Raw genomic sequence first — 12,818 nt, forward strand, 5'->3', positions numbered from 1 at the left:
CTCCTGGGGCAGGAGGTGAGAGGGTGTTAGTGTTTGGGGGAGGGTAGAGGTAAAAGTATGGGAGAAACAGAGAACGATCCTCTATATTTAGACCACCCACCAATCTTTTTATTCCATTTGTTCCCTTGTTGCTCAGCAGGAAAAGTGTTACCTCCATAGCAGAAGCAAAAGCTGAGGAGGTCTCCAGCTGTGAAGAGAGCCTCTTGGGGTCAACAGAGGGAGGTTATGTCAGAGTTCCTGCTTTTCTGAATGGTTTTATCCAGCCTGAGGGATGTGGGGTGTGGGGGTGCTCTCAATTTGGTCAGCTGTTTTTTCAGGCTCATCCAGGATTTGCTTAGGAGTGCTTCTGAATACCAGGTGGTTGATGCTGGGGAATATTGCTCCAACCAGTGCTCAAAACCGAACAACCATCTGTAACTGACCTGTGTTTTTATCAGAGCAGATTCTTGAGCCACCACTTGACCTGGTTTATCCCTGCAGATTGTCAATTCATTGATCACATAAGCAGAAACACCTGAAGCTTTGTTTGCAGGTTGTGTATCGGTAGAAGTACCAATTCTAAAACAAAGGCCAGAAATCCTGTCTTTGAAAGCAAAGAAGCCCAAGAAACATTTCAGAACTTCAACAGGGTTTATTGGTTCTCTTTGATAATGTCTGTGTGACAAATGTAAATGTGATACTAAAATTTTACACTGAAATGCAAATTGGAGCTTATCTTGGTTCCTTTGTTCCTGTGCAGCATTTGCTTTGAATGAGATTTACTGAATGCACATGTCTCCGCACCACAGGAGAACTGAATGCTTGTGTCTACTCTTCAGCTGCTGCTGCATCTCCCTTTTATTGTCAGTGTTGCTTCTGACAAGATTAGAAGGGTAACATTCAGGAACAATCCAGGCAGATGTGATATGTTCTCCCCTGTGTATTTTTTTTCTCTTAACTTTTCTGACCTTTCAAGAGAGAGGTTAGCTCACTTTGGGTTCAGTGAGGAATTTTAAAGTCCCTGTTAGTGTAATCCATTTCCTCCCTTACTGCTTTACCCCCACGAGTTTAGCTTGCACTGCACTTTGAAACATGTGCTAGTGATATTTTGCTATTGTCATTAATCTGGCAGGCACGTGGGTACTCATTAGCAGTAAATTACAATGCACTGAATCTAGTATCACATGCCACATCATTCATATTAATATCAAATTAGTTTTTTTCACTATTAATATTATTGCACTGTAAGTTAAATTAACAGAGAGTCACCCTTAAATTGTCCTTTAACTAGTTGCAGGGATTTTTTTTCCTCTTACAAAATTCTAAGTCATTTTGTATACAAGAATTCCACTAAATAATTAGAGCGGAATCCTGAAGCCTCAGGGAGTGCCAGTTTTTAGAGGTGTTAGCTGCTTAAATGAGCTAGATACAGTAATAAGTCACGATGAATAGAAGTATCACTATCAAATGTATGAAAAACTGTAGATCTGAACATTTTAATTGTGGTTGCTTCTAGAAATTCATAAAGATGATTTATTTTTGTAACAATCTGTGGGTCTAACAGCAAAACTGTGAATTCAGATGTGGGCTGCCTTACCTAATTAATAGTCAATATAACTCTGGTTTCACTTCCAGAAAGGAGGGCTGATTCTGAGTACCTAGCACCTGAGGCTAACATATGCAGTGCTTTGCAGCTTGGTATTTCTGAGGGAATTTTTGACAGGATGTCAAGCTAGTTGTGAAAAGCAGAAGGTAAACATTGTACGTGGACCATCCCATGCTGTTGGGAGTGTGTCCCTGTGCGTGACTGGGGGCTTCGGGGGCCAGCTATAGTGAATGCTCCAGGTGTGAAGCAGGTGCCTTGTGCACTAACTTGCTGTACAGTTAATACTGCCTGTATGGGAAGAACAAGTTGGTTGTCTTGATATTAGTTCTGGTTAGTGAGTATTAAAGAACTCAGAAGAGACCAGGAGAGCTGAGATAGTACATTTCACTCAGGAGCTGCTGGTCTGCAAACCAAGGCCTGCAGGACGCTCTTCCCTGGTACCTGTATAACCTCAAATGCAATAGCTCTCTTGTAATTCACTGCAGGGCAGGATGTTGGCTCAGCTGTTTAGGCCTGAGCTACGAACAGCTGGTTTGAATTCCTTGTTGAGAGAAAAGGTATTGGTGAGAGCAATAAGGGATGATAGAAACTGTGATGCACAAAACTGTAGGCAGTAAAATGTCACTTCTAGCAAGTACTTCAATTTTATTTTTTTCCCCAAGGAGTTACCTAAGCACTTTCCTGAATGGTGTGAAGGAGAATAGGTTCCTTTTCTTAAAGTTAGTTTATCCTTTTCAGAAATGGGATTTTTTTTTCTTTGCATCTTCCCCACCCCCATACAGTCTCACTGACTGCTTTTTTGGTTCATCTACCCTGTCCCTGGGAGATCCCAGCGTACCCAGACCTAAGCTTGCCTTGAAATTAACCTTGCAGCACAACACCCCTTTAATCCAACCATTGTCATATCAGTCCCAAACATTCAGTCAAATGCCATTTGATATGATAACACAAGAGAAGGCAGGTAAAAGTTTCAAGATGTGAGGTACAGTGAATCGGAAAAAAAAAAAGATTAAAAAAATGAGTAAAATAGGAAAGGGAAAAGGTAGGAGACAATAGTAAAGTTCAGTTCACTCATCTGTCAGAAGTGGAACAGGAGGGTACAGAGCTGGTGTCAAATTACACTGAGAAGGACTTTGTTCTACTCCATCACCTGTGTAGAGAAAGTAATTGTGTTTACTGGTATAAACATGCTGGTCTCAAATCCATAACGTAGAATGACTGCAGTAAAAGAGGGGTAGCTGGTTCCTGTCAAAGATTTCCGTGCAGCTGCATAGGCACTGACAGGGAGAAGTCATCAAATCAAGGTATTTTTGAAAAATCATAGAAAATTGATTGGGGTATTGTGGAATCTGAACTTTTTGACAATTAAACTGAGGGACAGATTCACTGTGTTAATTATCTAGTAACTCACCATCAACTAAAGATAATGTATTAAATAATCTGTGGCACTGATACATTGTGCAGCAGAGGCAGTGTACTGTTGATCACTGCTGGGAGAACTTGTTGCTTTCTCTGCTGGAGAGTCAAGGTCCTGGCATGAAAGAGTTCAGTTTTGCAGTGCTTTAGCTCACGAAACGACACTGGTACTTTGTGCACTGCAGTGGTGGAGTCACAACAAAACACAGAATTTCTTTATGTTGCTTAGATGTGCAGTGTTCAAGGCTTTAGATAACCGAAAACATCAGGTACATATTTGTCTGTGTTCCCCCATTTTTCCTCTGTTTATTTTGATTTGCTGGGCAAAATGTTATGAAGTAGAGTTGTTTTTTTTTTTTTTTTTTTTTTTTTAACAGAAAGTTGCTTTGCAGTTAAACACTTGAAACATTCCTATCTTAATAATGGAGCAATTTTATTTATTTATTGGATTCCTGTGCTGTTTTTGCCATTCAGGGCTTCAAAGTTGCTTTAATGTTGTTTCACAGGGCTCACTTGGAGGCCAGTGCAGAGAAATGGAACAGATTGCTGACATCCCTGGAAGAGTTAATCAAATGGCTGAATGCAAAAGATGAAGAACTAAAAAAGCAAATGCCCATTGGAGGGGATGTTCCAACATTACAGCAACAGTATGACCACTGCAAAGTAAGATACTTAAGTTTTATAGATAAATATACTACTGTGAGTAATAGAATGAAGCAAATTTGAATACAGGAGAAATGATGAACACTTCCTAGTGACTAATTTCTAGAAAAAAAAGCTCCAGGTCTCCACCTCTTTTGCTTCCCCACCTTGCCCAGTAAATGAGATACTTTCTACAAAATTTCATGTAAAGGATTTCTGATACATATGTTCAGTCCAAACACATTTTTTTTAATGTTTCCTGATGGTTTTGGATTCCTACCAGGTGTAGAACTGATATTTTACAAGGCATACAAAAGTAAGAACTGAACAAGAATTGTAAAAGCAATGTTAAATGTAAATTCGGTAAAATTATGTAAAGTGGCTTTCTACATGTTACTAAATTGACCAGTAATAGCAGCCCCCCACCCTATGGAGATTTATACTGCAGAGATTACTCAGAAGTGTTTTTGAGAATTAAAACTTACGTATGCCTTGTACTGTTGTAACTATAACATGCTATTCCACCTCTGGTTATGCTAGTTCTGTACTGGTTTTGTACATAATAGGGTATTAATTCCTAAGTATTTTTTTACAGTAAAAAACTCTGTTGCATCTACAACATATCTTTATTCATGAAGAATGTAGTGTCTGTCTCACCAACTCTGATCAGTAATCAAGTTAGGATGTATTTGCCATTGGACAAATTCATTCTAGTAAAGCTGCTTCCATCTTATCATAGTATTTGTTTTTCTGTATGGTGTAAACAAGGAAGAAGAACAAATGCAGCTTTATATAGCTAATTGCATAACAACTATGTTCCTCTCCACCAGCACAACACTGATGTCTCTTCTGCTGTGGTGTTTAGTGAGGGCAAAAATTGAATTTGGGAAACCAGTAATACAGAAATACTCAGAATACTGTGAGGAACTACAGTAAAAGTAGCCTGACATGAGCAGCACTTTTGAGACTTAACTCCAAAATAGAAGAGCTTAAGGAAATCTGCATCCATTTCTCCTTAATTTAGTCTTTGAAATAGAGTTATTAGCATAAACTCAGGATCTTTGTTTCTTGAGAGATCATCTCTTCCTATTCTTATCCACTTAAGTCATCGGGCTCTGTTTGTAAGCACATCTGCTGTGAATGTTTTATAATGATCAAATGGCGGATTACTAGTGCCAACGAGCAATAAAAGGCTGCAACATATCCAAATATGTCTTAAAGTATGTCAGTGGGTGTCAATAGATCTCTACAGGTCATTTCTAGGAGCTTGTTTGTGTCTTATGCTAGATTATAATATATGCATGAGAATAACCAATAATACTGATAGTGCCTCATTTGAAGATCTCAAATTGATTTGTAAAAATGGTAGTTTTTAGACATCATTCCGAAGTAGAAAAATTTGGGAACAGTGATGCTGAATGGCTCATTTGGGTCACTAGTGAGCTGCAGCAGTGTGAAGGAGAGAACATTTCTGGGTTGTTTAATCCTCATCCTTATGTTTAAAGAATAACTGACATTGTGTTATGTGGTGAGGTTAAGACTCTAATATGTGCATTCAGGAGCTTTTAGACACAATTCTTGAATTTTTCAAAACGGCAGTTTTATTGCAATGTCACTGAGTTTTGGATATAGATGTCCCAGTTCAGTATTTAATGAGCTGTATGGTCTGCAACAGCACAAAGTTAAAAGCAACCCTGTGCATCACACGGGTTTTTGTACAGCTATGCAAGCAACAGCACAGTATTCAGTTGTGGATATTTCTTAGATGATGACTGGATGATTATTTTCTAACAGTTATTTTGGTAGGGACCAAAGAGATTGCCATATATCACGTAATGATACCATGCCATACCCAACATGAATTATTAGCATGTGGTGTTTCACTTTTTATTGAAGTGTTGCTTATTAGTCATTGCCAGAGGAGGGAAGCTGGACCACAGCTGTCCATTGGTTTGATTCTCCATTGCAATGCTTCACCACTGTTTCTTAGCAGGAACTGTTCATTCCTCACTGAAGCTGCAGATTGCTAATAAACTACATCAAGTTGAAAAGTTGTTGTTTCAGGTAGAAAGTAAAAACTGGAGAAAAAAAGCACAAAACAAAACCCAAACCCCTTTGGAGGTGCTTCTTCTGCTTCTTCATCATAGTTAAGTGATTGTCCACACTTCTACAAACGTTAAACCTTCTAAGCATTTCATGTTATTTGGAAGATTTACTTTTAATGAACTGCTTTTTTTATGATCCCATGTTGAGCTTCTGCAGCACCATGTCAGCTGACTTTGAAAAGGTCTCCCTGAGCAAAGGTTGGGTGCCTTTGCTCTCCTCTTTCCTTTAGTTTCACATCTGAGTGTTGCTTTGAAGTTGTCATCATGAAAATCGAGCAGTTCAATACCTCACTTTATCTCCACTTCTCTGTGATCCCTTTGCTCTTATTTCCAGTTTGCTTACCTGATGTTGACCTTGCTGATACTTCAAAATGTAAGTGGTGAAGTAGTGGCTCAGCTCTGTAAGGTGTGCACCCATGATAGTCTCATCTCCTGCCCCCTGTTTTTCTGGGTCCTCAATCCTTCTTGTATTAGTGTTGCTTTTTGCCTCTAATTATTCAATAATCATTCTTCTTATTAACCTACATTTTTTCCTCTCAGATACATGAAATTACTTGTTTGCTTCAGCTTAATGGCACTAATTTTATTGGTCTTTCCCTCTGTTAGTATCTCCCCCAATCAGTCTTTGGCTTCAGCAGTACTAGATAAATAAGTACAATATTATGTGACAGTTTGGGTTAGCTCACATTGTTTGTGTGCTACTGAGGTCTGTTTGGACAGGAGAAAATAAATGGTTTACATTTGATTTTTGAACTTGTTTTTGGTTTAAAATATCAATCATTCTCCTATGCTTTAAAAGCAAACATTCTCCACAACAATGTTAGTCACCTGAATCAGGGCTACAGATTTAGCCCATATTTCCCAGATTAACAGAAACCTTTCAGGACGTAGCAAATATTTATAAATTTTGGACTGATTTTTGTGTTGTTCAGCCAAACTTCCATCATCTGTAGTAGTTCATAGTCTTATCACATACTAAATGCTCAGTGCAATCAAGCGATGAGAACATCCTGTCTGGGTGTTGAGTTGTACTGTGTCTTGCAGGGGGCAGGGCAAGAGGAAGCTTAAATAAGGGACCATGAATTTCCTATTTTAATTATTCTCAAAATTTCTTTTTGTCTTTGAGAGTGGGCTGTGGTGGGAGTCCCAAGAATACTGGAAAATTCATAGATACTTCAGGATGCTGAGAGGAAGTTTAAGAGTACCTGAGTTAAAAAGTCATCTGTATGAAGTGTACCTATTGCCGAGGCTACACTCACACTCCTGAAGTGTAGAAATCTCACCTGCAAAGGTACTGACACAGGGAATGGATTGCAGGGAAAAAAAAGCGAAGGCAACTGCCTTTTCAGAGTTGATTGCTAGTGTTTTTTCTGTAATTCTAATTTCTCACTGCTGCTTGTCCTTACCAGCTCAGGTTTTCCCTTCCATTCTGTTCTTTCCCAGCCTTCCTTGTGAATATTCATTTAGGATTTTGAAGTGTGTGATGCAAATTCTGATCAGCTGCATAGAACATGCAAAAAAAAAACCCCAAAACCCAAACAACAACAAAAACACCCCTACCATCTCCACCCCCCTCAATCCTCAAAGACCACCTTTATGTGGCTATTTTATTCTGCCAAAAAAGAAAAGCTACAAAAGTACCATAAAAAAATCAGTGGGCTGGTTTTGTGTGTATGGAAATACCTAGAGTCATGCCTGTGTACAGGGGGAGGCGATGCAGATGCTGACACACATTCTCTGGAGATGGGCTGAGAGCTTTGCATCTCACTTTTCCAATGAAGAGTTCCTGACACTAGCTTTTTGGAAAAAAAAAAAAAATGTATTTTAGCTTTTGCTAAAATACAAAGACTACCTAAATTATGTAAATCACTGTGGTTTAGCTTTCGGAGAGAGAACAGGACATTTCAAATTAAGCAGAAATGGGTACCCTCTCACATAAATCCTGTTGGCATCTGTCTGCATGAATGAACAAATGTCTAGCTAATGCTAAATAATGCATGCGTCTTGGATCACAGAGATACTTAACTTAGCTTCGTTTGAGCTCAGAATGAATTGGCCAAGGACCTGTGAATGTTTGATTGGTAATTTTATATCTGTGGATGGGTCATTAATATTTCAGATACTCTTCAAACTTTTTGGGGTTGCTATGCATTTCATGCTTTAGACTTGGTTTGTTAATCAAATGCTGAAAGTTGCAAGTATTTCTTTCTGTTTTACTTAGCTATTGCCACTTTATCAGAAGTGTTAGCATAGCCAACTGGAAACCGCTTTCTACTTGTTGTTATCCCTTCAGGGTGACTGTAATTCCATTGTTCTCTTTACTAGCAGGAAAAATCTGGGAGGGAAAAACATTTTTCTAGCCTTAACTTCTCTGTGCTCTTTTGGTGTGCCTGCCTGACTTTGGGCAATGGGCTTATTCTTAAATTAATTCCTACTTAATTATTCTAGATTTGTTGTTCTTGGATATTTTCTGTGTTAAAATCTACTTCAATATTAGGAATTATTAACTATAAGAATCAAAAGACAAGTATTATGATATCAGTGCTGCCCTAGTCTATGCTCTTAATTATAGTCTAGAAAGGGCTTTAATAATTTGTTACACATCTCATCACATGAGACATGAAGCATGCAGAAAAATCTGTGCTGCATAGAGGTGGTCAGCTACGTTGCTGAAACATTAATTTTGACTGAGATGTGAGGGGGTGAGGCAGGAGAATTAAACAGTCTGTAGTTGAAAGAGGAGGATCAATACAGCCTTTTCCTTAAAAGAAGAGCTACAACCCTGTCTGAATGAGCTTGAAGCAATCTGTACCATGCTGCTGTGAAGTGGCTCTTTGAAGTAAGGATGTGTTTTCAAAAACCATGTGCTCTATCAAGAGGAGGAATAGCCTCCCTACTAGTCAGTCAGCATTACTGAACAGTTTGAGAGCTCCTTAAGTAAACTTGTAACAGATAGGAGTTTTTTAAGGACTCTAAGTTTTAAGTGCTCTGCATATTTGAGAATCCTGAACATTGATTATTTGTGAAAAAGAGAGATTGTACTCTACAAAAAAATTGGACTGTACTAGAACAGTGCAATTCATTAAGCTTTAACTGAGAGTCTTTTCTTTGAGGTGTGTTTAGGAGGAAGAGGTGGAAATTGTGGGTGGGGATATTTTGTTACAGGAAAGGAAGAGTGCAGTTAATGCCTAAAGTTGAATGAGAGTTCTCAAGGGGACCTGTCTGACTTAAAGCCCTTGCTTGCTAAGGATTTACTCCAACTCATTTATGTGTTACATGAATGATTCAGGTGTGTATCACTCTGCTCTCCTGGGCTATTTCTCCAAAAGAATGATGTGGAAACAAAAGCACAGCACAAAGAACGAAGTGTTGAATTAGAATGTCAGTGAAGTGTATTTTTAACTTTGACAAAAAAAAAAAATGTTGCTTCTGGCTGTATTTCAGCTTGTTTCCAGAAGTGCGGTTGTCTTGTGATAAGTCAGGAAAGTTGCAATGGATCACTACTTAAAATAATAAATAACCTGGATAATGAAAGAACAAAATATTCAGTCAGTAATGCAGAGTAAAGCAGGTTGTCTTACTGTAGAAAAAACAAATGATAAGCACTTTTTCAGTACAATAAATTAAATATTTCTGCAGGATTGCCTTTTTAATGCTATCATTTTGATATAGGTATTTATCAGTATATACATCTCCAGTTGTTCTTTTGTGAGAATCCAGTGTCTTGTTTGTTTTAATCAAAGACTCCTATATAAACTTTTAAGACCTCACTGAGTTTTTTTCCAAACCACTGAATAAAGCCCATTCTTCTTGAAGGTTTATAGTTATCCTTAAATATCTAAGAGGGTGTTCTGACATTGCTGTGGAGGGAAATGTGCATGACAGAAATCAGGCTTATGTTTCAGGAACAGCACAATGATCAGCATTTCTCTCTGTCCCTTAAAAGACTGCGATGAGTGCAGTGCCTCTTTCTCTGGTATCTTCTAGTCTCACATCCCAGAAGACTGCTCTGTTTCCATCATTATTAGTAGTAGCCTTCCTACTACTAATGAAATCTCAGAACACCGTGATGCACTAGGATGTACCAGACCATCTGTTTCCATTCCTGTGTCTTGAGCTGGAAGACTGTGGCTGTCTGTGGCCTGACCTTCAAGGGTGAGCCATGTGCACAGCCAGTAAAGGTGATGGAGCACAAGCATATTGGTGACCCATTTTTAATCTCTACTCTGTAGATACTGTATTCCTTTAACTACCTCTGTTGTTCATCTCTGCGTTCTTCTGACCCCACTATATCCTTATGGAGGTGTAGTGACTGGGTATTGCATGCGATACTTAGGATGAAGTTGCATCAATGTTTTATACTGTAGTAAAACAATGGCTTTTTGTCATGTTCTTTCTGAAGATGCTCAACATTTTATTGGCTGCTTTTTTTGGTTGCAGCTGCATATTGAGCAAATTATTTCAGAGATCTGTCAATGGAACTCCCAAGACCTTTTTTCTAAGCTGTAACTGCCCAGAAAAGTGTTCAAGGATTTTGATCTAGTGTATGTTTTTTTAAGATCAAATGGTGTTTCAATTGCATTAAAATGTGCTGGGTATTACCTGAAAAACTAAGGACAGTACATCTACAGATGAGCTCCCACACTGGATCACAGAAATGGACTGGTACAAGGAAGTGAGAGGGGACATTTCTCTGAAGGCAAATATTTTTTTGCTGAGGTCTGTTTTTCCAAAGGCAGAGAGCCAGGAAAAAACCCACCGGCATAACAGCAGCAAATCTGTTTTTCCAACTGCAGAGAACCGCTAGAGCCACAACAATACAGCAGCCATTACCATATTTTTCTCAGGAGCTTTCATAGCCTGTATCAGGTAGAGCTGAAAACTATTTGTCCTGCTTATATCTTTCCCATTCTGAAATCAGTTTGAGATGCTGTCTGTGTAATTACAGAATCTTCTCTGGTCTCCTTGATTTCTCTGTGATCTGTTTTGATAAGTTGGACCAGTAAGAAGAAACATACTGTGTTTAGCAAAGCTGTTCACTTGTCATTCTAGGTGTGGAATGGAGCTTGCAGTGATTACTCCAAATCTTTTAAGAACCTCTTTACATAACTGACACTTTCCTGTATGAATTTTGTGCAAGTGCTGGAGAGTTTTATCCTCTTTCATCATGCCTTCTCAAAGGGCAGAGTCCCCTCTGCATCATTGTTTTGGAGAAAACTGAACGGGAGCATTAGTTTATAATGTGCTCCATATTCTTAAATATACAGAGAGAGGCTGCTACCACTTTAAAATCCTTCTGAAATTTTGTCTGCATTTGCAGGCATGGACTGACAAAGAATCTGTTTTCTTTTCCGTTAAGGATATCTTCATCTAGATCCTGCTTCTTGCTGCTGCAGGCAGACTCTTTAGGAGAGAAGAATATTTATTCCAGTTAACTCCTGAACTATTGGATCCTCAATCCCTTGTTATTACAGACAGTAATCCACCCTAGGAACATCAGCAATAAATTGGAAAAATTGTGTTGCCATGGCAGCCACCCACTCCTGTTTTCATGCAGATTCTTGAGATTAAAGTCTAGGCTTCGAAATATATGTACAAAATAGGGGAGGGAATGGGATTCTGCTTTTTCTCATATTTTTCTTAGTTTTACCATTTTTGTTTTGTTGCTTTTATAGAATGCAGAAGAAATGAAAGGGTAGATATTGGTTTAATGGGCAAGGTAACCTTGCAGGGGGTGCTTTGGGGTTCTTTTTGTTTATAAGAACTCTTAGCCTCAGCTAAGCCTCAGCGTTCCTAGAAAGTTACCATATACCTGTATCTTCTGATCTGGGTTTCAGTAAATTTCTCTCATCCAAAGTGGTTAGTCTGAGGGGCTGGGAAACCGTTAGGAATGTTACTAGAAGCAGCTCTGTTTCCTGAAGTTCTGGTCTTTCAACTTTAACAGCCAAACTGTGTCTAAACCCAAAATGGTGCTTAAAGATTTGGAACTTTATTTCTAGGAAAACTGCTGGAGGCTATGTTTGTGCTAACACACATTCCCTGGTTCAGTGTTGCGCTTCAGAAAGGTGTCATACTGCGTTTAGGATTCCCACTCCTACACTTCCAGCTGCTAGAGGTCCTTACATGCTACTTACAGATTTATCCACACCAGCTAATTGTTATGGGGAAAAGATCTGCTTTTTTCTTTTAATCAGATTTGGAACCTAAAGCTTCATCTTGTGAGGCCAGTAACATGACTCCTTTTCTAGCATCACTTAAAGTATCACCCGTGGTTGTCCACATCAGAAGACTCAGGATGCTCTGAGCATTAATAATTAAGGTACAATTCCTCTATACAGTGCAGTGCCTCATAGGCCTGCAATGTCTGCTGTCTTTCCTGAGTTACTGAGTTCGCTTTGTTTCAATCAACAATTTACTGAATTCTGTTGAACATGGGGTAAGTTAGATAGAAAGTATTTGCTTGTGTGAGGTGGCTGTTACTTGCTTGTGGGGTTTGGGGTTTTTTTGGTTTGTGTCTTGGTTTTGGGGTGGTTTTTTAGGCACCTCTTTCTGGAAGGAATGTACTGTTGTCCTCACAATCGCCCATTTATTACTAATAAGCTATTTTACAGGCTTGGTTGCTCATCTTACAATTTACTCCCCTGTAATGCGTGATGATATTTTAAAAGTATCCTGTACAAACCCAAAGTTTTCTTGAAGGTCCTTTCTATCTTGTTGTTTCATGATGATGTAGCGTTATGTGAAGTGACTGTTTTCTAAAGTGCTTGCAAGCACTATATGTTAACTGGTTGTGAAGCTTTCTAGCCCGCTCTGCCAAATAGAGAGTACGCATGTAGTAACTTCTGTGACATGAGCAGCCTCTTCTGGCTCTGCAGTGAATGAAAATCAGCCTTAACTCTAGTTTTTGATTGTCAGAGACACCGTAGTATTACCAACATGTGATTGTGCTAGATAGGTGGCTGTTGTTTGGGTATCCCTATATCCTGTTTCTCTGCAAGACAAGATTTCAGGGGCATATGGGAAGTTGCATAGTTCTGCTGAACTTCTAGCCAGTTTGGGCTGTTACTTAA

General features: G+C 38.9%; 1 protein-coding gene across 6 annotated transcripts in view; it reads left to right on the forward strand.

Annotated features, from left to right (window-relative positions):
• Positions 1 to 12,818, forward strand: part of UTRN (utrophin) — a 387,283-nt gene that overhangs the window by 255,715 nt on the left and 118,750 nt on the right. For all 6 annotated transcript variants that reach the window (XM_074818672.1, XM_074818673.1, XM_074818671.1 and 3 more), the window contains one exon: positions 3,508 to 3,664. In XM_074818672.1, the coding sequence (XP_074674773.1) occupies positions 3,508 to 3,664 (157 nt within the window). The remainder of the gene's footprint in view (positions 1 to 3,507; positions 3,665 to 12,818) is intronic.

Source organism: Strix aluco, chromosome 3, assembly GCF_031877795.1.
Source record: "Strix aluco isolate bStrAlu1 chromosome 3, bStrAlu1.hap1, whole genome shotgun sequence".
NCBI classification, from domain to species: domain Eukaryota; kingdom Metazoa; phylum Chordata; class Aves; order Strigiformes; family Strigidae; genus Strix; species Strix aluco.